Below are 24,493 nucleotides of genomic sequence, written 5' to 3'. Positions count from 1 at the left end.
GCGGGATGACGATTCACGCCCGGTGAGAGAGAGAAAGAGAGAGAGAGATGTTAACGGTCGTCGATCGGTAATAATAAGGAACAATCACGCTTCCTCCGCGTGTACCACACCTCTTCTTTTTCATCCGCCACGAGGCCGGGCTATACAGTAGGGGGCGCGTGCGCGCGTAGCCCCCCTCGCAAAAGCGGACGGAAGACTGCTTCTCGGTGACATCGCGCGGCTGGAAGGCTGCAGAGGAGAACGAGAGAGCGATCGAGATACTTCTCTTCTCCCCCCCCTCCCCACCACCAACGGTTTCAGGGCTCCCGAATATCTCTCCATTAGCCCCCCTGATGGTGCTATCCCCTCTCCTTGACCCCTCTCTCGCCCTCTTTCTCTCTCTCTGGCGTGCACCCCTCTCATCGGTTCCTGTCACGTCGGGTAGCAGCCAGGCAACACCACCACACGACGGGCGCCAGCGGCAGCGGAGACTCGACGGAGACGCAAGAAAACGGGGTTGAAGAATCCTACGCCGGCGGAGAGACCAATCAAGGTTTGACGAACGGCGGGGATTGGTCGAGGCGCTCCTCTGACACGCAGAGAGCGCGGGCACGTGACAAGCTACCGCACACACCGGCCCTCCGTTGGATCGTGGCGAGGCCTTCAGTACGATACCAACCACCCTTCGCGCACGCAACAGGAACGGCGAACCGCGCGCGCGATACTCCTCACCCTCCGTGACACGAGAGAGAGTATGAGCCTCGCGATACGAGTCTGTCGAGTGCAACAACGACACACCTGTGACAAGAACGCCGCGTGAAATAATCATTCTCGATGCAACCGTGTTAACCGTGACGTTATGTTTTATTGAGGCGGGGACTTTATGAGGTCATCTTCAATGGAGCGCCTCGATAAGCCGGTCGTTACGCGCTACTGCACAGTGGGTCCACGCATTCTCCGTAGGTAATCGCGACTCCTCCGTGAGGTCGTAAAGAAGCGGAAGACAGTTTTATAGCCCAGGCCCACGTGGCCCTCGTAAACTTGACTCGCAGGTCGGCTCAGACCCGCCTGCCGTCTGCCTCTCTCTCTCTCTCTATTAGCTCCTGGGAACCCCTCGTTCATTATCGAATCGTTTAAGAGACGTGTTTCGTACGCGTGTAACAGGTCGTGATACTTGTGAAACGTTCGCGGGAGTGTCGCGCGAGGGAGAGAGAGAGAGAGAGAGTCACGATGACGCGATTCTATACTTAATGACGGCGCCCGTTGTTCCATCGTCTCGGCCAATCGAGACCGCTACGCAGTTGGTGTTATCGTGAATGACGGCGCGTAGACGCGTGGAGAGATCGGTACAGTGAGAGAGAGAGAGAGAGAGAGATCTCGACGACGTCGGGTGAGAGGGTACGTGAAGAATGAGTTCCTATCAGTTCGTCAACTCGCTCGCATCATGCTACGCGGGTCAACAGCCACAGCAGCAGCCGAGACCGACACCGAATTCGCCTGGCGAACCGATGCAGGCCGCGTCGCCGGCCGGTGGAGACTATTACAACCCGAACGCGGCGTCCACCAGCTATCCCGCGCCCTGTTACTCACCTCAGCAGCATTATCCGCAGCATCCTTACGCCACTCCCGCGTCCGGTATGCAGCACACCGCACCGACCGGGATGATAGACTATACCCAGCTGCAACCGCAGCCACGGCTGAGCGCGACTGCGACGTCACAGCAGCAGCACGGTATTCACGCTCAGCAATCGCAGCACCACCAGCAGCATCATCCCCAGCAGCAGCTCCACGCGGACCCGACGACGCCCCTGCTGCAGGCCGGCGCGGCACCGTCAGCGCCGTCAACGTCCAGCTGCAAGTATGCTGATTCGACCTCCTCCACCAGCGTGGCGTCCCCCCAAGATCTGACCACGTCCACCTCGAGGAACAGTCCGACGCCCTTGGTGGCGCCCGGAACGAGTAAAGCCGGATCAGGACTGACTTCGCCGCCTGGTAGCTCGTCAAGGTCGTCCGTCGCCGCTTCCGCCGCTTCACCCCCCAGTGGTAGTTCGAGAGGTGTCGGCGAGGGAAACTCGACGCTGACGACGGCGTCTTCCGCATCGTCACCCGCTTCCTCCACGTCCAGCACCTCCAGCACCGGCAACAACTCGTCCAACAAGGGGAACGCCTCCGGTAGCAACCCGCCTCAAATATACCCGTGGATGAAGAGAGTTCACATTGGCCAGAGTAAGTCCGTCCATCCTTTTCGATCCTCTTGTTGTCTCAAATAGACAGGTTTTCTTTTTAATTCACGCCTTTTACAAATTCCGCGCTTCCCGCTTCGTTCTTCGATTTTTCGAAGATCAAGGAACTGCAATGAGAGAAGAAAAAATCGACGAAATTTTCCTTGAAACGGACGTCAGTTTTTAGTCAACGCAATTTCACAACTATATCAACGCGATGTATTGTTGCGTCAACGCGTAATTTGCTCGGTGAACATATGACATTTTTTTTAACGTGATCCTTGATTTTGTAGATTCAATCGTTTTTTTTTTTCTCAACGCAGCTCTTTTAATCTCTCTCGCCGATACGAGGATACGTAGGACTGCGAGAATTGATGGGGCATAAATTATTTAGTCACATGTGATATATATTTAATTAATGATTTAATTCTACAGCTCGCGCGATGCATACATAGGTGTGTGTGTGTGTGTGTGTGTAATATTATTAATAGTAAGGATTTCACACATTTTTAAGCTTTGCGTTACGATTTGCGTGTTTAGAAACAGCTAACGTGCTAATCGCATAAAATTATCATTGTAACATTCAGCATGTCATTCGTACATTCGACGGAATAAAGATGCTAAATCACAGCTGAAATATACGATTCTGTTGGAAATTTAACTAATTTTAATAATGGCAATCTCTCTTTCTCTCTCTTCTCCTCTCATATATCAAATCACACGTTTCAACGGTATAAGCAGGAATATTTAAGTTCCGACACTTTCGAAACGTATCATGTCTGTTTCGGAGAGCAAATCTTGATTTGTAAGTAGATACTCATCCTCGAGATGTCACATTTCAAATGCAGCGACGTTAATCTGCGTCACGCATCTTTGTGTAATGTAACTTTTGCGCAAAGAGTTTAGAAAAAATTACGGGAAGACACATTACTTTATAAATAAGTTGGGCACTGTAGCGACTATACAATGTCTAAAATCAGACATTGTATAAAAGTGTAGCTGGAAACAATCAATAAACCGTGCTACCTGACGGTGAGAAATAGAAAAGAGAGACAGGGAGGTGAGGGAGGGAGAAAGGGAGAAGAGATGCCGATTGTATAAAATTCAAAATTATACCGCGAATTTTTGTACTCGTATCGGTAACCGTGCTGGAAAGAATTCTTTAAAAGTCCTAAGATTATACATTACGCGCAATGTGTGTTCTCATTGACGTAAAAAGATGCGAACCACCACATTATCGCGCGATAATTATTCACAAAACGGCCGGACGAGAAGTGCGAGTCGGCAACGCGACGTTCTAGCGCGCAATATCGTCGTCGCTCTTCTTCCTCGGCGAGGAAGAAACGCGAGAGAGGGACAAAAGACAAAATGGGAAACGAGAGGAAACAAAGAGCATACGGTTTATGACAGCACTCCGGGCCGGGCAAACAGGCGATTACATAAAGGGCGATATCTCTCGCGCGCAAATGCTCAATAAGCGAAACCGCCGTCACGAGCCGCGCGGTCCCATATCGGAGATCGGCGGTCAACGCGGAAACGAGAGCGATTCGAGAACCGTAGTCGAAAAAGTAGTGTGTTAGGGGAGGGGGTGCGGCCAGAATAGGTAACAGTAATTCAGCGGAGGCCCAAGACTGGATCCACCTGCCCCCGCGGTTCAAAGAAGATAAGACAGCGAGCGCTGGTCATGCTCACATTAGTCGCCCCGTGTGATTTACTGCGCGGCCAGTATGATTCAGTCAGCGGGGAATTTGACGAAGAATTAATGGTATTATGATATCGTGTGTAACTCTATGTATGTGCGCCCGGGCCATAAATCAGGCTGCATTGTAAGGCGCGGGGGGTTGCCCTCTCTTTCGCTCGTCCAGTTCTCTCTCGGCTTAGCTCGAACGAAGGTCTCAGACCGTCCGGCCCCCAAACGGGATATACGCGCAGCTAAAGTCTTTCTTGTACATGTTTCGGCTTCCTCTCTCGATGCCCTCGCATCATGCCTGCCTGGCTAATGTAGCATCCTTTCACCTCGTCTCGTAGCATCTTGCGTGCGACTATTTCGCGTACGTTGCCTCGTTCTCGCGACGAAGAAGCGAGAATAGGCCGCTGTCCGATAGCGATTATCGCGTATGGGCTTGCTGAAATTAAGATACTTATTCGTCGGACGGATATTTATTGCGCGATGGTCCTGAAACAAATCTGCAGCACCGCTCGCGCAGTCACGAGCGATACGATTGCGGACACCCTGCGACCGAAGTTGGCGATACCGCGAATCGACATTCGCGAGAGATTTCCTCAACGGCGATGCGAGATATCGCCGGTGTGTTATAATTGATGCTGTGTAATAGCGCCGATGATTGAGCAATCCGGCGATTGTTCTTGTATATTCGCACGGATAAATGCGCGCGGAAATTCCACGAAAACCGTTCGAGCGGAGCGATGCTGCATCGGCTGCCTAACAGGTCACTTAGAAACGAAAATAGACAGTCCGCATTCACGTTGAAGAGAGAAAAATCGTTGATTTACCGAGAGTGTAATGTTCCACCAACACGGGGGGACGTTTCGTTTACCAGCCGACGCTGACGCTTTTGAAATCAGTATCGGTGCACGGAATGTTTGAGCATCGAGGATTCGAGCAAACAAACCATTCATTAAGATCTGAAAGAACGAATAAGAGTATTTATGCTTTGCGCTCAAAATAACATATCGCACGTAACTTCGCACTCTTCGCTTCGGCGGAAAAAGAAAAGGAGAAGGATCATTTCGATAGATGTGTCCGAGCGTGCACGATTATTATCCACGTATTCTTATTGCATTAGAAATTTGCAGCGATTCGTCGAATCGTCAATGATTGTTCTGAAGTCAGAGTCATTTTTAAACGCGGAATCAGACAATTAGCCGAATGATGGCAAAAGTGACGCACAATGACGGCAGATGCTTTGGTCGAACATGACATTTACTGTTTCGTTGTTATTGTTAACAAAAGAAATGCAGGTACAAGTCCGACGGACTTTCGCAGCTCCTAATATTATTCCGCGATATTTTATAAAACTCCTTGCCGAATATAATCTTTGTAGCAACAATATTTTAACACTAAAATCACGGCAATTTAGATTCTTCCTAGAACCGCGGATGGAAGTAACTTTTGACCAACCTTCTTTTTTGTAATTATCCATAGGCTTTTTTACAATTTTATAATATTTTTAGTTGTTTTGTGATAAAGAAGGCTTACACCTTAGTGATGAAAATCCAAAGAAATGAGAACGATGAATCTACAATCGGTCAGAAATGAGCCGTACAGTTTTAGTGTTAATATATACGCTTTACAAATAATAGTATAGCTATTTCGCCAGAAAACCGCCGCTTAACACGTAAATAATCCGGAGAATAAGAAGAATATATTTCAAGTGGTGGCTAGATGATGAAGTAAGTGGAGAAAGGTGATTTTATCAATAGAAGATACAATCACCGATCATTCTGCTGTAAATGCAATTACTGCGCATAAAAACATACCATTGAATCAATATAATTTCCAATAGCGCGCGTAATTCGCGTAAATCTCCTTGATTCAATAGCGATATCGCTGAAACTAATATTTTAATTAATGAAACAATACAATAACACAGTAGTTTTAAGGATATTTGTCATTGAATCAAGAAAGTTTGTTCCAATTACGCTACTGTTGGAAATCTCAGTGATTCAGTAGCATCTTTCCCGTTTGCAAATGGTACGCAAGATTATGGGCTTTCTTTAATTCGCAAGAAGAGCAATCGGACATTGCAATCTGTAATTCCTTGAATTTCTCAATTTTCGAGTGTCTACTACCAATAATATTCACCTTCGATATAGTCTTAGATAATATAATAATAATTTCTCCCCTCCCTTCCTCTTCGCTCTCATTTACGCTATTTTTGTGAACTATATAAGTAGCTCGGAATATGCCCTTGCTGTCGGCAAAATTACAGGTGTCGTACACACACGCGGATAATCCTTGAGATAAGTGCTGAATCTGAGTTCGAGATAACAAGCCATCGTCCGATGAGCAGTGAACGCGAAATAAACATGCAATTGGCGTGTGAAATGAACAGTTCCGCGATGTTTCATTTCCTTGTAATATCGACCTGCGAGCATGCGAGTAGGCTATAGTCCTCGTTTAGGTAAGCAGAAGGTCGTTTTCGTCATGGAGTCTATAATTAAGCGCCGATTATTCCGCCATAAATAAGGATGTGCAAAGTGCCGCGAGGAAAGGCACATTTCTGTGCCCCGATTAACGACGAGGCTCTGGCTACCAGCACGATTCTCGACATATGAATCCCCTTTCAGGATGATTCTCGCGGACTGAAAGACTAGAGAGACATAGTCGAGGGAACGAGTGGAACTGGATTTTGCCTTAATGCCTTTCACACATTTAATCACGTCATAAATATGCGATGTGTGGTTGGACGCGAAGCTTTTTGTCAACAGGCACAAAAGTAATTCGAACAAACTGCGGCGCATTGTGTCGAGTTGTTTTTTTTTTCTTTCTCATCACCACGTTATTAGACTAACTTGTAACAGTTGTATCCGTAGGCAAAGCTTCGTGTAAAAATTTGCATGAATAGCGAAGAAATAATTGTGCCGTTTGTTAAGCCCGATATGTTGGATTTTGATTTCGTGCCGATAAAACAAGTCTAGCACTCCAAACAAACATGTGTGCATATTTATACACATATATATATATATATATATATTTACACGTACAATTATGACGAACTAAGAGGAGAAGGAGATACGAGGACGCGCGGCAAAGAACTGGTTTTACTAACCACATAGCATACTGCATTTTTTTACGTCGACTGAAATCTTTTTATTACGAAACGTTTAATCAATCCGCGCCACATGCACGGCTGTTCTAGGGACATTATGAGATTAACAAGATGCGAAATTTTACGCCAACGTCCAAAAACAATTTAACCGTCTATAGTAATGTAATATTTCTTCACTTTGGAAAATACATATTCAACATACCTTTCTTCAGGTTTCGAGGTAACGCCGGTTGGTAAAATTATGGTCGACTAAGCGGTAAAATAAAGGAACAGCGAGAAATGATATGAGAAGCAAGTTATCGTCATTGTTTTATTGAATCTGTTGGTATAGTTCGTCGCTGAAGTAACGACAAGAAAAAACAGTAGCGGTGCAAAGATACGAGAGATTAGTGTCGTTTACATTTTATGATACATCGATATATCGATATATACAGTGTACAAAATTTGTATATACAATACATACAAATATTTCCGAGGAAGAAAGAGAGAGAGAGAAGCCAGAAATAACTCATATTTCTGTTGCTCCAAAACCCACGATTATTACCGTACGTGTGAGATCGGTCGGATGTTAAGCACGCCGCGCAAGAAGGAAAAGGTTTACCACCGTGGCGCGGAGTTTGCGTATAATCGCGGGAAGAGTGTGAATCACTTATTAGAACATAAATTCTCATTGCAAGCGCCTAGTGCAAACGCGGGATGAGCCGATGGGGTAATGGATGTGTGCTGGGGGCGAAGTGGGCCGCCTGTTGCTGCGTGGCCCGGTCGCCACGGGGATCCTTGATCCTTATGCTTCTGCAGTCGCTCTTTTGGCCGACGAACCCTCCCCCGAGGAGGATTGCCTCTTCTGGAAATTTACGAGCCAACGTGGAATGGCCTAGCTAGCTAGCTGGCAAGGGCAATGCCGCGAGTACACACATTTCGCGGCTTTGTCGCGACAACGTGAGTCGAAAAAAAAAACGCCCCGCAAAGATAATCGCGAGTATTTTGTTTCCCTTCCGCCGTATATCACGAGATTCTTCCGGGGAGAGCCTTCGCTCCCGGAGACGTCGCGCCATCTAACGTCGACTAGAACCGTACCGAGAAAGTTGACGTTACTGCTGTAAGAAGAGGTAAATAGCTCGGAGAGAGATGCGAAATACCTAGAAGACTCTTTTATAAAGGAGCGCCGAATCGCCCGAGGATTTGGAAGGTGACGATTTCAGATTTTCGATTTAACCGGTTCGCGGAAAGTGAGAAGCAATCCTAATCAATTTGTTTTCTTAAAGGGAAGCCTGGAATCTATCTTTTGTTATCTATCTATGTTAAATTATGTTAACGTAAATTGTCGTATATTCATGTATCCTCGATGCATTATTAATATATTATGATAATGTTGCAACACTCTTGGGATTTTTACGGTGTTATTAACGATTATTAATGCACGATTATTAACAATGTTCGTCTCACAGCGGGCGATTATTGCCGTGCTAATGCAAGAGTCGTGAGAGAGAAGCGTCATCGTCTGTCGCGACAAGTAGATTCAGAAGATATACAAGTCTGCAGCATACCCGGCGTGTAATAGTCGCGCATAGAACTCTCGGCCGTGCCAGTGATAAATAAATCACGCGGGATCAACGGTTCTGCGCACTTACATCATCCTTTTAAAATGTAGTGCCTAATGTGCTCTCTGATGTAATCGAACTCTCGACCGTTTGCTTCAGTCGTCGTGAAACGAACTCTGAAGATATACCGCGCGAATTCTGCCTAGATATTTGTCGTTCGCTGCTCTCCTATAGAATATTTAAATCCAACAAATAATAGAAACTGTTGAGTTCGAAGAACGTGTCGATGTGAAAATTTACATTTAAATTTCCCCATTAAAGGATTCACTTTGTACGTAGCGTAGTTTCACGAAAATTCCATACTGATGTCCTAAATTCATTCTGTTAGGCATATTTCTAACGTTGGTAATTGTTCCTTATCTTCGAGATTACCCTCTCTTCTCCTCGCTAACTAAACAGCGGAACGTGAACTGTCGTAGCTCGTCTGGTGGCGCTAGTAGTTGTCTTGCACTTCGAAATGTTGTGTTTACGTTCAATTACTGAGTACGTAAAGGATTGTATGTATAATTCATTACCCACTTGTATATTTTTAATCCGATGATGATGCAGACGGTAAAGTTCAAGTCGTAGCGATAAGCAACGTTGGAATATTACCAACGCCGTCTGGTGGATTATTGTCTCCCATTAATACATCGGAAGTAATTGTGTACAGAAAAAATATGATCGAATTTAGGAAAATAAATAATCGCAATACACAATCGCGAGCGTGAGCGAACTTTTCAAAGTTTATAGTCATTACGAGTTAAAGATGTTGGTTAACAAAAGGGCGCAATCATTTCGCGATCATGATCGTGATCTCAACAAGAAAGAGAAGTTATCCTTCATATTCCCCGATAGGAAAAGAATGCCATTACGTCGTCTCTTATCCTCAATTACTCACACTCACGTTATCACATCTTAAACGTTATGTATAGATCGAAAGGATTTCCGTTTCTTAAATATGCAGGTGCCCCGCGATACCGAACGACGTATATCGGACACTCGCAACGACAGAGAGAAGTGAAGTTTGTAAATTTAACTCGTGGCACGTTCTTCGTAATTAACCGCTTGGCAGCTGATCACAGTACCGTAATTATACAACAGTCAAGATGCATGATACGATAGGCGTAAATGTATAAGCTGAAAGAGCTATAAATATGCGATGTGAGAATAAACCAGACTTTATTGGCGTTACTTGTGATATTCCACTTCTATGATCGACGTTGCAAACGCGCTGATTAATGCGCGGTGAGTGTACCAGGCCGGGAGTCTTCCTCACTTAACTTACGTAATTATCCTGATACTTACGTACCCCCATAAAAATACAAACACGCACTTTGTTACCGCGAGTGCCTTCCACGAAATCACCACCCGGCGTACAACTTCATTTTTTGCTCGCGCAGCAACTATTTCGGTCTGTCCCGATTCAACTCGTCGAAAGCAGTGTATCACAGACAAAAAAGATCTTCCAGAAAGATTCCACGTCTCAAAAAAACACATGAAAGCAGTCATTTCTCGCCTTTGACATTCTCTACTTTGCACGTTATTATTGAAACAGGTGACTATCGCTCTCTGTTACATTTAATATTTTACAGTAAGATTTTAAATATATACATATAAGAACCTTGTTCTTACTTCCTTTGTGTACGTAACTTTTCGTTATCGCCGTGAATATCTTCGAGAAACATCGCGGTATGCTAAAAATCTATGAAGAATATGACATTATGATGTTATTATTGCTGATGAACAATACAACGATATGATAATGATATTGTTGCTTAGCGATACTACTTATAGTGCGATATTGCCAATTGCTCAGCGATCTCTTTCGCTATTAAGCCAGGAGAAAATCAAGGTCTCGAACGGCACAACAGCTTCATTCCTAATACTCAGGGCCGATGCTCAGAGCGAAGCGTGTTCGGGTGGCATAGAGGCCGTGCCTACGTACACCCCAGCGACTTGAGACCATAAATAAATGCTTGCGCGAGGCTTACGTACTAACACGAGGCGTTCTGAGAGTCTGCGGTACCACCCGTATGGGGTAACCAGGAGGAACGCCATGGACGATCAAAACGGACAGCCTCCTAAGAGGAGCAACCTAACCTGGTACATAGATACTGCATGATTCATAGGAGGACGTGGTGTAGAGCCCGGAAAGGGACACGCGCTTCCGATGAGATTTATCCACTCACTACAACCAATGCCACGCGAAATGGTGAACAAATGGTGCTTGTCACGGTTGTCGATGGTCTAGAACGGATTTTAGGGTAGATATCTTTTGTGAATCAGTTATTGTGCCGAGCATAATAACCCTCTGTACGTGAACTTTTTGAAGGAGGGGGGGGGGGAGACGAAGAATTATATGCGCACTATATTTAAAACACAGCCACATTTGTGTTGGCCATTTTCGCACCAATTCACGCAACGTCTCACTGCACGAAATAGAGAGGCTCAAGGCCTTCATCCGAAGGGACATATCATTGAGTCTGTCATACGACAATTATACACTCGTGTTTTATCGTAAAAGTATCAATAGCCCCCTTATTCTGTATAACTTATAAAGAAAATTTCATCAAAAGTTAGGGAATAGGTGCGCTGGATTCACGAGAGAAATAAATTTAAAGCAAATCAAATAAATGTAAATTTCGCGTGAGAAAACAGCACGCACGAAATATTTACGTGCCCCAAGCGTCACTGTATTAACATTTATTTATTATTATCATTATTATTATTATTATTATTGAAGCATAATTCAATTTAATTTGTGAAATCTCGGGCACGGATCGCCTCAAATGAAAACCGACGAAAGCACAATTTGATTAGATTTTCCTGCAATTTTCAATCTTACGCTTCCTACATAAGTCTGAAATCGCACAAATAATTCCAGTTATAATGTTAAGATTATATATATATATATATATATATATATATATATATATATATATATATGACGCCCGGTGTACACGCGTCCACAGATATGTGCGCTTGCGTGTTTCTTCTTTTTTTCGACCTTAGGCAGCTCGCATCACCGCGACGCAGTGTACTCAGACACATAGAGAGTCGCAGCTGACTGTATTGTTCCCGCTGAAGGTAAGTCATTAATTTTCCCACAGCGGGAACGTTCCACGCGGTACCAATACTCGCGCATCGTGTACACACGTACGTACGTCCGCGTGCGCTCGTACGCTCATACGAATATTTATGGAACGCCGATGCTGATTTCGCACGGCAATAATACGATATGCGCGCGAGGCGTATGATTATTATCAATTAACGGTTCAAAAGTCCACACACGCGGGCTAACTATCGCTCAACTCCCGCGGCGGGGGTTATCGGGCGGTTTAACAAACCGATAAGATCAATATCGCGAATACCGCGATCGTTCCTGTTAATTCTCACAAATTGGAGCCTCCTCGTCCGTGATCCTGAAGGAATCCGACGTGTATCCGATGCCTTATCGATTATATATCGGGAGAGATACGGTAACGTCGAACAGAAATTAGACGAAAATCTACCCGTCCGAATGATATGCGTGTGTAAGCTTGTGTGCGTATCCCCGAGAGGAAGATAATGCATTCGAAGGTTGTCGGTAGGTTTGAGTCGCGTGTGTCGGCCGCGGTGGTCGGACCGTCGCCTGATGGATGGAGACGCGTAGCTTCTCTATCCCCCATTCTTCCTCCGGAGAGAGAGAGAGAGAGGTCCATCGTCCTTCCCCCGCATACACACATACGTGCGCGCCCCGTCGCGTCCTTCCCCGCGTCTCTTTGCGCGCCTCTCTTTCATTTGTTTGTATAAAAGTGAATCCCTTCGGGACGACAGTTTCTTGCGCGCATATAAGCTGTACACACGCGCGGCACGGATTCTTCAATCCACGCGGCCGACAGCGGGCGAAAGAATGAGAGAAAGAGAGAAAGAGAGAACGGATAATATGTTATTCTCGGTTCTATCAACTCCGCAGATGACCCAGAGCGAAAGAGGGGAATCTAATTTTAGTCGCGGATGGCGCTTTAACGAGGCGCGCTACGCGAGCGCGGGAGATTTATCGAAAAACGATAAAGATCGGCGTTTCTCTCTCTCTCTTTCTCACTCTTTCTTCGAGAGAACGCGTCCTTCCGTAATAAATTCGACTGATAAAAAACATTGCATATACAGTTGAAATTTTGCGCAGCGTCGTGCGCGAGAAGACGGGAAGGGACACTCGCCCTCTCTCGCGCTCGGCGGCACATCCGGAGTTCAAGGTCATCAGGACTTCGAGGCACGTACCTCAATATTCTCATGGTTCATGCGCCCAGATATAAAAGAGACGGAAGAAAAGAATGCGCGCCGGCTTTCGTAGGCTGTCAGCGAGTACAAAGTGCAAAATGAAGGAAAGGGGGATAGACGTGCGCGCGCGCGCGACGGCGGGGACGACGAGGCGTTAATTGAATTTGGGTTCGCGCGGATTATTGTGAAGCGTTTAAAGCGGCCAGAAACAAACCTATTTGCGTCAGAGAGCTTTCTCGTGGAAGATAACAAATGATCCGCGGAACGTCCGCCGCGCGCAAACTTCGGCATAAAAGCTTCTGCGAGGCTGCCACTCTCTTTCTCCCCTTTTCTGCATCCTGTCTCTCTCTCTCTTTCTCTCTTCCCCTTCCTGCTCTTCCTCCACCACCATTTTCGCACCCTTCGTTCTTTCGTCGCCTCGTTTCCAGCAGCTCTTCCAACTGAATCCCAGACCCGTGAAAACCACTTGCTACTCCATTCGAATTGAAAAGCAATAGTTTTTGAATCTATTTATAACTGTCCGATGCATACGGGGTGGGATGCGCCCCGTATATAGAAGATACGCCGGCCGAATTCGCCTTCGTCGCGAAGGAACCGTCCGTGTGCGCGATACACACCGGCGACCTAATTTTACCCGTGGCCCATTTCCATCGGTTTCAAGAAAAAAAGCGATGCCCCGTTGCAAAATCCCCATGCGCCGCGATAAAAATAACGAGGAAGCGTGACAAGTCCTATCACCGGCCGGCGCTGTGCGCCCGTGATTGAGCGTAAGCAGTCGCCAATAAAAGGATTCCCATGCTCCTCCGCGAGCCTCGTAGAGCAGAAATTAATAGATCCCTTTTGAAAGTGTCTAGCCGCGTGTTCCCGCGGAGATTTATAACCGGCCACTTTCCGCGGTGTGGTCCGAGCGTGTCAGCTGTATACCGATATCGAAATAGATCCCGCGGATTCCGGCCCGAGCCTCACCGGGAGCTGCGACAGGCTCCAACCGTCGCCGTCGAACGTTTGGTAACAGGTGGATCGTACGCACACCTCGAGCAGGCCCCGATCATCGTCCGGCGCGCGTTTTCGGTCGCGTTCCTTCCTCCGTGGAATGCACGCGGGGAGGGCCCGATCGGCCCCCGTCAGCTGCGCCGGTGCGCGCGGATCGCAAATCAACTGCGGATGAAGGCTGAGTGACGGAGAGTGCGCGACTCAGAGATAGATAAATTTAAATTGCGCGTGGATTATGTCCGCTATATCGCGCAAACATTTCGGCGAAAATTCGCGAACGCCACTGTCTATTCGCACTGGCCGCAGGCCAAGCGGAGACGAGTGTATCGGGTAATCTCCTATCACCGCCCCGACGAGCCGCGCATATATAACTGAGACTTCCAGAGAGAGAATTGTCACGCTGATTATTATTAGAACTATAGTCTTCCCTCCGTACCGGACGTAACACGATCACAATACCGGCTCTTGTGAATGCGCTTGAATGCGCTAACGTATCTCGCGGTTGAGTAATGGGCTAATTGTTCCTTTCGATCGATTTTTGCCCACTCGACTTTTAACACGCCGGTGTTGGAAGTTGCCCTTGGGATGAAAGTCCGTAAGCTGCTTAGATACGGACTTAGGAACGAGTAGCGACAAATTTGATACAATCAACTTGAGATCGATCAGTTAGCGTTCCGCCGAGTACAAACCGAGCGATTCTTTTCTACGCAAACCGGTTGCACGAAATCAAGCGTCGCTATTAATTGCCGTCTGCTATCCGTTATTCGTTTTTACAGTAGTTGATTTCGCATCCGCCGATGCTGTGCCTTTTGTTCTACACGGGGGAGAAAAAAGAATCTCAGCTCGTGTGAGAGCGAATGAGAACCAGACGACAACTCGGCGACGAGAAACGATGTCGTCCCCTCTGCTATCGCGACTGAAAACACTCGTCCGCCGTTGAAACCTGCTTGAGAGATAACCGAGGACAATTGACCAGTTAGTGATCTCCTACAGAAATTTTCCTACTCCCACAACCGAGTTTCTTCGCCTGGCCCTCGGACAACGGAAATACAGTTACACAAATAAACCTTTTTCCCGTTATACGTACCGAGGATAAGGTTCCTTTGGATTCAGTACACGTGTTTCCTTTCATTTGGGCTTGTTTAATATAAACGAAATAATTTAACATCAAGTATCATTTTGTCCGATTGAAAGTGTTGTTATTTCGCTAAAGTAAACCATGCTGCTTGATAGAAAAAAACAATATTATCTTGAGCAAATGATATTTTTTTCAATAAAAATAACTTATTTCATTATGTATTAAATATTGTTCCAGTGAAACAAAAAGAGATTCTTTAATATTCAATAGTGTTTTTCGTTAGCATGTACTCGAATTACCTAAATAATCTTTGTAGCAATCGTGTATGCGGATATCAACGCCGTTAATTGGAGTAAACGCATTGCCTGAAAAGTACATACGTGTGCGAACGAGTCGGGCACGTAGGCCTTGTGTTATTGTTATGTATCTGGCAAAATTCACATAGGATAGAACGATGAATCACACAAAAGAGAGTGCAGGCTGCAAGGCTGTCATTAGTAACGTAGAACTCGGACAGAGCAGAAAACGAAGACGAGATATGGTAGGCCACGCGATACCACTGGCGGAATATCTGACCTGAAACAACGACAACTTTTAAGAGGCGCTATCTTGTAGGACCGAACACGAGATCTTGAAGCCTTAGACCACCTAGGCTACAGAGATGTAATCGTAATTGCATAATAGCCACACAGTCAACTGCTCGAGTTATTTATGAACCTTCTCTCTTCTTTTATCTGTAGTGTCAATGCTATTCGGATGTAGTCTGTGTCGGACGTTGTGTCGAATTGGACGTTACACTTATCGCGCGACCAGCCAGATTACATTGTAAATAAAATCGTCTGGTTCTCATTGCGCAATTGATATCTCTGCTCGTTGTACACCCGTACGTTGTTCATTGCGTGCGATCGTTGTTTTTTGTTTCTTTAACGGTTGAGAAATATCAAATTAAAGTATGGTTAAAGTGCGTTTTCCTTTCAATCAGAACGCGACAATGAGCGCTGTAACAAGGCTGACGTCTGGCTGATATCTGATAATGACATCGGGGATTCGAAACTACTTCCGCTGTTCATTACGTCGCGAGGCTCGCGAATTTTTACCAGCCTCTTTGGAATTCCTAAGTCGATCGTGATAGATGAAAAGAATTGATATGGGTCGTGCTTGAACTCGTATCAGATAACCACTCAGATATGTTCCGTGGGTTAGGGGTAGGAAGAATTCTATATATACTTTCTTAGAACTTGCTCCCGACCGATATACCGCGCCTATATATCTATACACAAATATACTCAAACGCACATGCGGAATGCAATGCGCCGGGATTCGCAGTCGTGAAGTATTCCTTCCTCGGCGTAATCTAATTTATGAGATCGATTGAAAAATAATTGATATTACATATTAAATATCTATAACTATCTATAAACTACCATTGGTATGCACGATATTATTATTATTATGGTATCATATATTGTTATATTACATCACATAAAACTGAAATTTCGAAGAACCAAAGATTCACGGATAAAATAATAAAATAATAAAAGTTATATATTGAATTCCTAAAAATGAAGTTAACAAATATTCATATTTTGCGGGCACACAGCGGGCGAAACTTGCAAGTCGGAAGATCAGACAAAGTGCGATGAGGAAACGTCGAAATGTGTGTATTAAAAACCTAGAAGATCAATCAGACATACCGTGAATACTGTCGCGCGGGATTATCCTGGTCACGTGTTAGTCGGTCTTAACCAGCCGATCTGTCAGTCAGGCAGTCAAGACAGTCGTCAGACTGGCAGTCGGTGACACGTTTGGTACAGGCTCCGGTGCAAATACACGCACGCTCTGCATTCTATTAAGAGCGAGGCACGAAAACGCTAGGCGACACGAGGTGACATCAAGATGGGTGACACGACACGGCCCTGCGCTTAGCCCGCCTCGGTCTTACAACGACGACGGCTGTGCGCGCACCTCCGGCTTCTCCGGCACATCTCTCATTGCACGACCAAGGATGTTAAACGCTTTTGTTCCAGTTGAATTCTTCGACAGTCTTCCGATGCGTCTCCATATGAAGGGACGAAATTATTTCACTTAATAAATTTCGCCGATTGCGATATTATCGGGTAATTTATTAAGATGCGTTTTATCCTGACGACTTGTGAGAAGAGGAGGGAAATAATATATTGAGCAATTCCGTAAAATATCAAGGGAGAACAATTCTCATCTGAGAACAGAAATGTTATTTAACATATTTCCTTTATTATGAATGTTTCTCGAATCCATCTTATCGCTTTAAACGTTCAAAATGTCATAGTTTTTGCTTCTCTACGCAGTTGCGATACGCGACGAGTACGGCGAATAACGTAATGTCAGTCGGCGATATTAGCGATCAGTCGTGACCGATTGACTGGCAGAGCGCGGCTAATAGTCGACGACTAAAAGTAATTTCACAGGATTTCCAAGCAAGTATGCGTAACGTTGCTCAACCGTCTCATATCAGTGACGCTACTATATCCGGATATCCGGGTATAAGTCAGATAAGCCGGTCTTTCGGATGTTTCTCGAGTATCTGTTTATCCGATCGCGTCATAGATTACCCGAATACTGGAGTAACGTAATTAGTGTCACAGTAAAAAAATAATTTCGCGTTAAAAGGGATCCATGAAAATGTTGCGTTACCCTAACATAGGGAACATATGTTGAATAACAAGGCGAATGCATTAATTTAACGTTACATTTTTATACTTTTTAACACGTTCCCCATGTTAAAATAACAATAATTAACAGCCTTTTAAGACATACCTTCGAGGCGTCGGCTTATCAAAATTCGAAAGTTCGAAGTTACTTTCGAAGCTTTCGAAGTGAGTAAAGTTAGTTGATACTGACAACGTTACATCATATCGCTGAGCACACTCTTACACGAACGATATATTTACGGTGGCGGAGCGCTTCTGTGTTTCCGTTATTCCACGAGAAGAAGGTAAAAGTTCGCCACGAAAGCGTAAGAAGGAAATCCACCGCGTCTTTACGAGAGCGAACGTAGGAAGTGTTCCCATTGCATCCGCTTAAGATCCAATGCGATTGTGAAATTTATCACCCGGAGATATATAACGCAAGCCATGCGTATGATTACGGAAATTCACGTTACAATAACATATTGGCTCGTACACCCCTTTAGATGCATTGGAATTTATAGTGCGGGAATAACTACCGAGATCACGGCAGATAGAATCTAAATGCTAATTAAACAGGTGTGCCTGACACGCGTGAAATTTAATCGGGTCAGCGATTACCACGGCACTTTAATGCGTCATAGGCATAGCATGAAAATAACAAAAATGATCAATCACACGATCGCACCGAAGATTAAATAATGCCCGACGATTTAACAATCACACGCCGAGCGCGCGCGCGCGCGCGCACACACACACACCGGGGATTATTATCCCCGGCGCATATTTCTGCGGCTACGATAGAAAAAAAAAAGTCCCGCGTCGTGTATACAGGCGGCAAGCGAGCGTATATCCTGATCTCCCTTGTGCGGTATTAGCTGGAAGGATTAACACGGTGCGTCTAAGAAACATATTTCAATCGCGCATGAGCATCGCCGAGAACTTTCTCACCAACCTTCACCGAGCACATTCCTTTATACATCAACGGGTGCGTGTTGTATCGATGTCGACGAGATACAGATAGCAATTTATCACCAGAAAAGATCAAGGGTGCGCGCGTGCGCTCCAAAGAAACGTCTATTTGGACTTTTTCCGCCACTCGGTCACTTGGTTTTTTTCTTCAACATCGAGATAGGAGTGTGATGCACGGGACCGATGAGAAAAGCCGGCTCGACGGCGAATAATGAAAAATCAGTCCGGACTGATTCAGCACCGGGGCTTGACAATTGCGCGACGCGACAATCCGACGACCGTCAAACGAACGAGACACTCGAGGAACGAGAAACCGCCGCTTTCGCAACGCGACTCCTTATTGCTACTAAGTCGGCTTTCAGCCGACGATCCCGGCAATGTCGTACAATATAATGAGCGGATGAAAAAGAGAATTCCGTTTGTCGGTTACAAAGCGAGCAGGTATGTCGGATAAACGATATGCAGACCGAACGAGTCCGTGTTCAGACAGCCAGAACACTATTTATTAAAAAGTCACGTCGCACGACCCAGCGACGTGTTACATCGGGAGGAAAGCGATAACGCTGGCTGGGTGAAGGGTCCAGTCATTAAGCTCGGTAGGAGCTTCGTTGTTCAATGTTCGCTGGTTAGCCGTCCTAGTCGTTCCGCAGAAAAGAGCTTTCCTCTCTCTCTCTCTCTCGCGGAAGCATGCCCGCTGCTCAAGCTCGTGGAATAAATTCTCAGGCGTATCACTTATTACCGGCTTACGACTTATTGCTAACGTTACGTTGCAAATATTCCAGACACCAAAAGAGAGAGAGAGAGAGAGAGAGAGAAGGAGCCGTCGGCTGATCGAAAATTACGCGCTTTTCGAGCAATAGTAGACAAATATTCGCTCGCGTCTGCTTCAGCGAGCTTCGAACTGCCGCATATATCCTGCTATCGTATATTTCCGCACGTGTGCTCCACTATGAATCAGCGAAGGTTTATATAAATGGCGCATTTGTTGCGCGACTTTCTTGCTGCCGTTCTGCCCAAGTACTTCCTGCTTAGCCGCATCTTTATCTGTACAACTCATCAACTTCTCTCTCTCTCTCTCTCTCCCCCTTGTCCCGCGCTATTAATAGCTATCCATTATAGCTGTAAATGAGCCGGCTCTTTAATATCCGCAATGACCCGTGCTCACAATGAACCTAAAAACGCGCCCCTACCTCGCGTAACACCTGCTGAAGCATCAAACCGGAGCCCGCGTTACAGTCGGGAGGGTAGAAGTTATTTAGTATATTGGTCACGTCGAAATACAGTACGTAGCGATACGCGGCCGCCGTCGAAAATATTTTCACCGGTGGAAAATCGTAAGTGGTACGCGTCCGCTTCGTCGAATTCAATTATGGGAATAACGTTTCCTTCCATTTTTTTTTCACACCTTATTCGCGAGAGCCCCCCTAAGTGTAACAATATTTCCCGGCCGTTCAGTCTCTCTCCTCGCGAGAACAGCACGTTCCCTATTTTACGTAACACATCGCTGATATATACCATTTCCACCTTGAAGAAAAGAAACAGATTATTAGCCAATATGAAATTGACCTGTGCGCGCGACCACACGCGAGAGAGGCGAGGCTTATTTCTGGCGTTGTTCGGCAATGTCCATGCGGCAATTTTTGAGCAACGCTCGGAAAATACGCATGATAGACGTAACGGTGTATCGTAATAATAGCGTTGCAAAATTATTTATGGCCGAGGCGTGCTGCGGGAGCAAATAGGTAAAGCGGCTGCCAAGTGACCAGTTTGCAATCCGGTAGCACTGGCCGAGTAACATTAACCACGACTCGTTAAAATAATTAACGAGGGCGTCACGCGTCGCACGCCCGGCCCTCAGCAATCGTCGTCTCAGCAGCGCTTTCGACGACCCCATCTTTTATTCAACCTTTTGGCGCTTCTCCGCTCTCGCCGATAAAATCTCAGCCTTTCGAGAAACAGTGCGTTCTAAACGCTCTTATTTTATACCGGCGAAAATTACGTACGGTGGAAATATCACGTACGCGCGCAGGACGATCACACACACACACACACACACAGAGAGAGAGAGAGAGAGAGAGAACGAATCGTTGTGCGCTCTCTCTCTCTCTCTCTCTTTCCGTGACTTATCGATTATTTCCACAAAGTTCCACGCTTGTGTATCGTCCTCGGTTGTCCTCGCGCAATAACGAGTCCCTTTGACTTCCAGGTACGGTGAATGCCAACGGCGAGACGAAACGGCAAAGGACCTCGTACACCAGGTACCAGACCCTGGAACTGGAAAAGGAGTTCCACTTCAACCGCTATTTGACGAGGCGGCGTCGCATCGAGATCGCGCATGCCCTCTGTCTTACGGAGCGTCAGATAAAGATCTGGTTCCAGAATCGGCGTATGAAGTGGAAGAAGGAGCACAAGATGGCGAGTATGAACATCGTGCCGTACCACATGTCGCCGTACGGCCACCCTTACCAGTTCGCGCCCCACCCCGGTCAGTTCGCTCACTTGGCCACATAGGACGAGTTCTCGCCCGCCGAGCTCGGAGCACACGCTGTCCGGTTCCCCGGGATGTACGGCGAGCAGAACTTCTAAAAGGCTTTTTCCGCCCTAGACCCTACGCGCTACGTCACGGGCCCCTGTCACGTGACGTGGATGACCGGGTCGTGGAGACTTCACTTCCAGTAGGACACGTGGATGCGTGTTCGTTCCGCTGACTCGCCGCGATTGCTCTCGCAGCAGCGACGCTGGGGTAACGGATTGTCGCAGCCGGGGCGAGGAAGACTATCATCCTCCTTCCGTACGTTAATCTTGTATTTAAAATTGTTTCGCATATTTATTGGCGTTACTGGCGCATCCGGGAAATTAGGGAAGGGGGCGATTCCTCCGGTGAAGAAGGAGAGAAAAAGCGCGCCAGGGAAAATGAGATATCCTGTCTGTCTGTCTGTCTGTGTGTCTCTCTCTTTCGGGACAGCGCGAAGAGGCAGCAATCCGTTCCCACTCGTCCGCGGACACGAAGTCCACACTGTCGCTATTACGACTATTCGAAGTTGAAGGGAAGCCAAAATTTTCTGCACATATAGCGCCGTACGCCCGATTTAATAGACTGGACGCGCTCCGAGGGGCTCTCACGCATGAGATTATAAAATACTGAATACCGAAGCGAATGAGAGGCCACCTCAGCGGGTGAGATGAAACCGAAATCCCTAGCTTAAGATGTAGAAATTTTTGCGGTCTAAGTAATTAATTAATCTTAAAAAGAAGAAAGGGAAAAACAAATCTATCCGTTATCTTGTCTGGCTGCGCACTGTTTCATTTGTGAATGAATAATCGACCGGAAATGATATCGGGAGAATGCCGCTCACATGTACTTATTTATTGTTCTCTTCTTCCGAGCATTGTTCCCTTGTTCGGTCTTTTCTAAAAGAAAAAAAAAAAGAGGAGAAAGAAGGACGTATTTATCGAAAAAAAAAAAAAGAAGGAGCCTGCGAAAGACCAAAACAGCCCCAAGAGAAACATAGTTTCTATCTGCACGTTAGAGTCTCTATTTTGTAGTTCGTAAGACGCCAATTAAATACTCGAACTGTTCTCCGTTGAATCCTGAATGACAGAGGTGACTTTGGAAATGATCCACGGTTAACGTGTAAATTATGCTGGCTTTATGAAGTATTCTAGAAAGTAAGGAACGGCTGACGCGACGCTATATTAGTAGAGTAACGACGAGATATTCATGCAGCATAATTTGCACGTACGATTAAAAGTAATATAATTATTACAAAGCTATAACACACAGTTTACACAGAATCATAATTACATACTTACATCTGTATTTACACTTCCACTACTTTTTTTTTCGTATGAAACGCCTAGACATACCTTAATTCCTTCCTACATTAATTTACGCGATTACACGCAGAAGTGGTCCGTGTGAAATTACAAAAGGTATTGTGAATTCTGATTTTTACACACGCCGCGTTTTCTTCCGGAAATAAACTCTCGTGTCATAAAATTGCGCTTGACTTTGCAACATCGTATCGACGGTCTTATTGTGCGATATTGACGAAACGGTGGGCAGCTGAGGGCCCAGCAATTTTACTGTACATAATTCTCACAGCAAAATGTAACCGATGTCTCTCCCTGGAGCAGCCACGTTGTTCCTAAAATTGTTGGTACGTAGACAGATCTTGCGCGGAACTTGACGTTCGTTTTCTCTCTCTTTTTTTTTTTTGTTTTTTCTTCTATCCTACCGCATCGAGCATTTTATCGCGATCGATAGATCAAATGGACTGCTATTGTTTCTCTCGTCTCAAGATATATTAATCTTAATCCTCATAGAAATCCGCGAGATGTATTAGTTTCTATAACCATATCCGAAGTTCTATAACCAAGTCCGAACTATACGATGAACGAGAAAGAAAAAAAAAAAAAGAAAGAAACGCAGAGAGAAGAGAAAATGTTTTGTGCGGTCGAACGGAATAAATGACACTCGCTACATTGTGAGTGTGTGTAATAAACTACGATGGTGCAATGTGTGTGCATGCCGCGCTGGATATCTAACGCAAATCGCATGCATGTGCCACCCGATTGCGCGTACTTATCGATACCCAGAATACGCATAGGTGTGTGATTGTGTAACAGAAGAAACGTATTACTCCGCATGAATCGGTAAAAAAAAAAAAGCGATTGGATATTGGACTAGTTAACCGGGAAGCGAGCGCAAGTGTATGTATGCTAATTAGGTAGTATCTAAGTAACTGATTATCTTGTGATACAACAGATGGAAACGTTTAAAAGCAGTCGCTCTATGCTTATCAAATTATCGTAACCGCGCATTACGCGATGCAAATTCGGAAGAATACAGGGAATTTAGTATGTCAAGATATCTTAAGCGATACAAGCGAGAGAGAGGGAGAGAGAGAAAGAGAGAAAGAGAGAGAGAGAGGAAGGACACAAATAAAAAAGAGATCTTTTAACTAGATTAGTACTGAATTGTACATAATTATTAAATATATAACACGATATCGAATGACGTTATTACTGTGTACGAGGCGTTAATGAAAAAATGGTCCTCTTTCAATCGTCGTACGAATTACGAATCGGACTACCGAATTAGCGATTAAGCCTAGGTAAAGTGTTACTGAAATCAACTCTTGCGAATGGATCAATTGGAAGTAAACGATGCCGGAACTGTATTTGAGCCGACAATTTCGAGACGTCATCCGGAATACGGAATATAAAAGGGTACTTGTTTCTCTCTCACACACAAATGCATCCGGAAGAAACACCGTAATTCTTTTCGTTATCGCCTGGTACATTATAAGGATATTTAAATAAAGTATATAGTGAGGATTTTATTATTATTATTAATATTATTATTATTATTATCATCATCATTATCATTATTGAAATTCTTGATATTATCTCTATTATTGTATTGAGAGTGAGTCTGTTACTAATGACTTGGTCCAGTGTTAATATTGTATTTTATTTGTTTCGTTATTATTATTTTTTTTTTCTTGTTGTTTACGCCGCGTGTCGTGCAACACGTTCCGTACCTATAAACGATGTGCATAAACGATGCGAGATTTGAATTACTCTTTTACACGAGAGACACATCGCGGGATACGTAGTTGTGCTATCTCGATGGCTTATCGAAAATCGATTCGGAGAGTCGTTCCCGTAGTATGTGCCCGCGGTTTGACGTGGAGAGAGGCGAAACGAAAGCTGCAGATATTTACTATTTACTCGTCAGGTGCGAAGGATGCGTTCTCCGAGTTAAATTAAGCTCAAATATTACGTTCGCGTAGCGTCACTCAAATGTTACTTCATTCCATGTAATATACGTAATAGTCTAAACTAAAAATACCTACTTATTACATCTACGTAATCTAGAGCACCGTACGTGTAAGATCGTATAATTATATAATTTAAATTGTAATTATTAAATGGTATGTGA

At 45.3% G+C, this 24,493-nt stretch overlaps 1 protein-coding gene across 1 annotated transcript; it reads left to right on the top strand.

The window, feature by feature from the left end:
• The first annotated feature begins 12 nt into the window (after positions 1-12).
• LOC106750513 (homeotic protein Sex combs reduced) lies at positions 13-24,433 on the top strand. Its single transcript, XM_014630918.1, has 2 exons — positions 13-2,205; positions 20,753-24,433. The coding sequence occupies exons 1-2, from the start codon at positions 1,389-1,391 to the stop codon at positions 21,055-21,057; spliced, it is 1,122 nt and encodes a 373-aa protein (XP_014486404.1). The 5' UTR covers positions 13-1,388; the 3' UTR covers positions 21,058-24,433.
• Positions 24,434-24,493: the final 60 nt, after the last annotated feature.

The sequence above is a fragment of the Dinoponera quadriceps genome, unplaced genomic scaffold, assembly GCF_001313825.1.
Source record: "Dinoponera quadriceps isolate SergipeBrazil2010 unplaced genomic scaffold, ASM131382v1 scaffold5809, whole genome shotgun sequence".
NCBI classification, from domain to species: domain Eukaryota; kingdom Metazoa; phylum Arthropoda; class Insecta; order Hymenoptera; family Formicidae; genus Dinoponera; species Dinoponera quadriceps.
This window is presented reverse-complemented; position numbering and strand designations above follow the sequence as displayed.

What these genes read in the sequence shown, in the direction of transcription:
- LOC106750513 (XM_014630918.1), top strand. Translation starts at nt 1,389, where the DNA reads ATGAGTTCCTATCAGTTCGTCAACTCGCTCGCATCATGCTACGCGGGT. An exon ending in GAGAGTTCACATTGGCCAGA is followed by an intron (nt 2,206 to 20,752) that starts GTAAGTCCGTCC and finishes TTTGACTTCCAG; the next exon opens with GTACGGTGAATGCCAACGGC.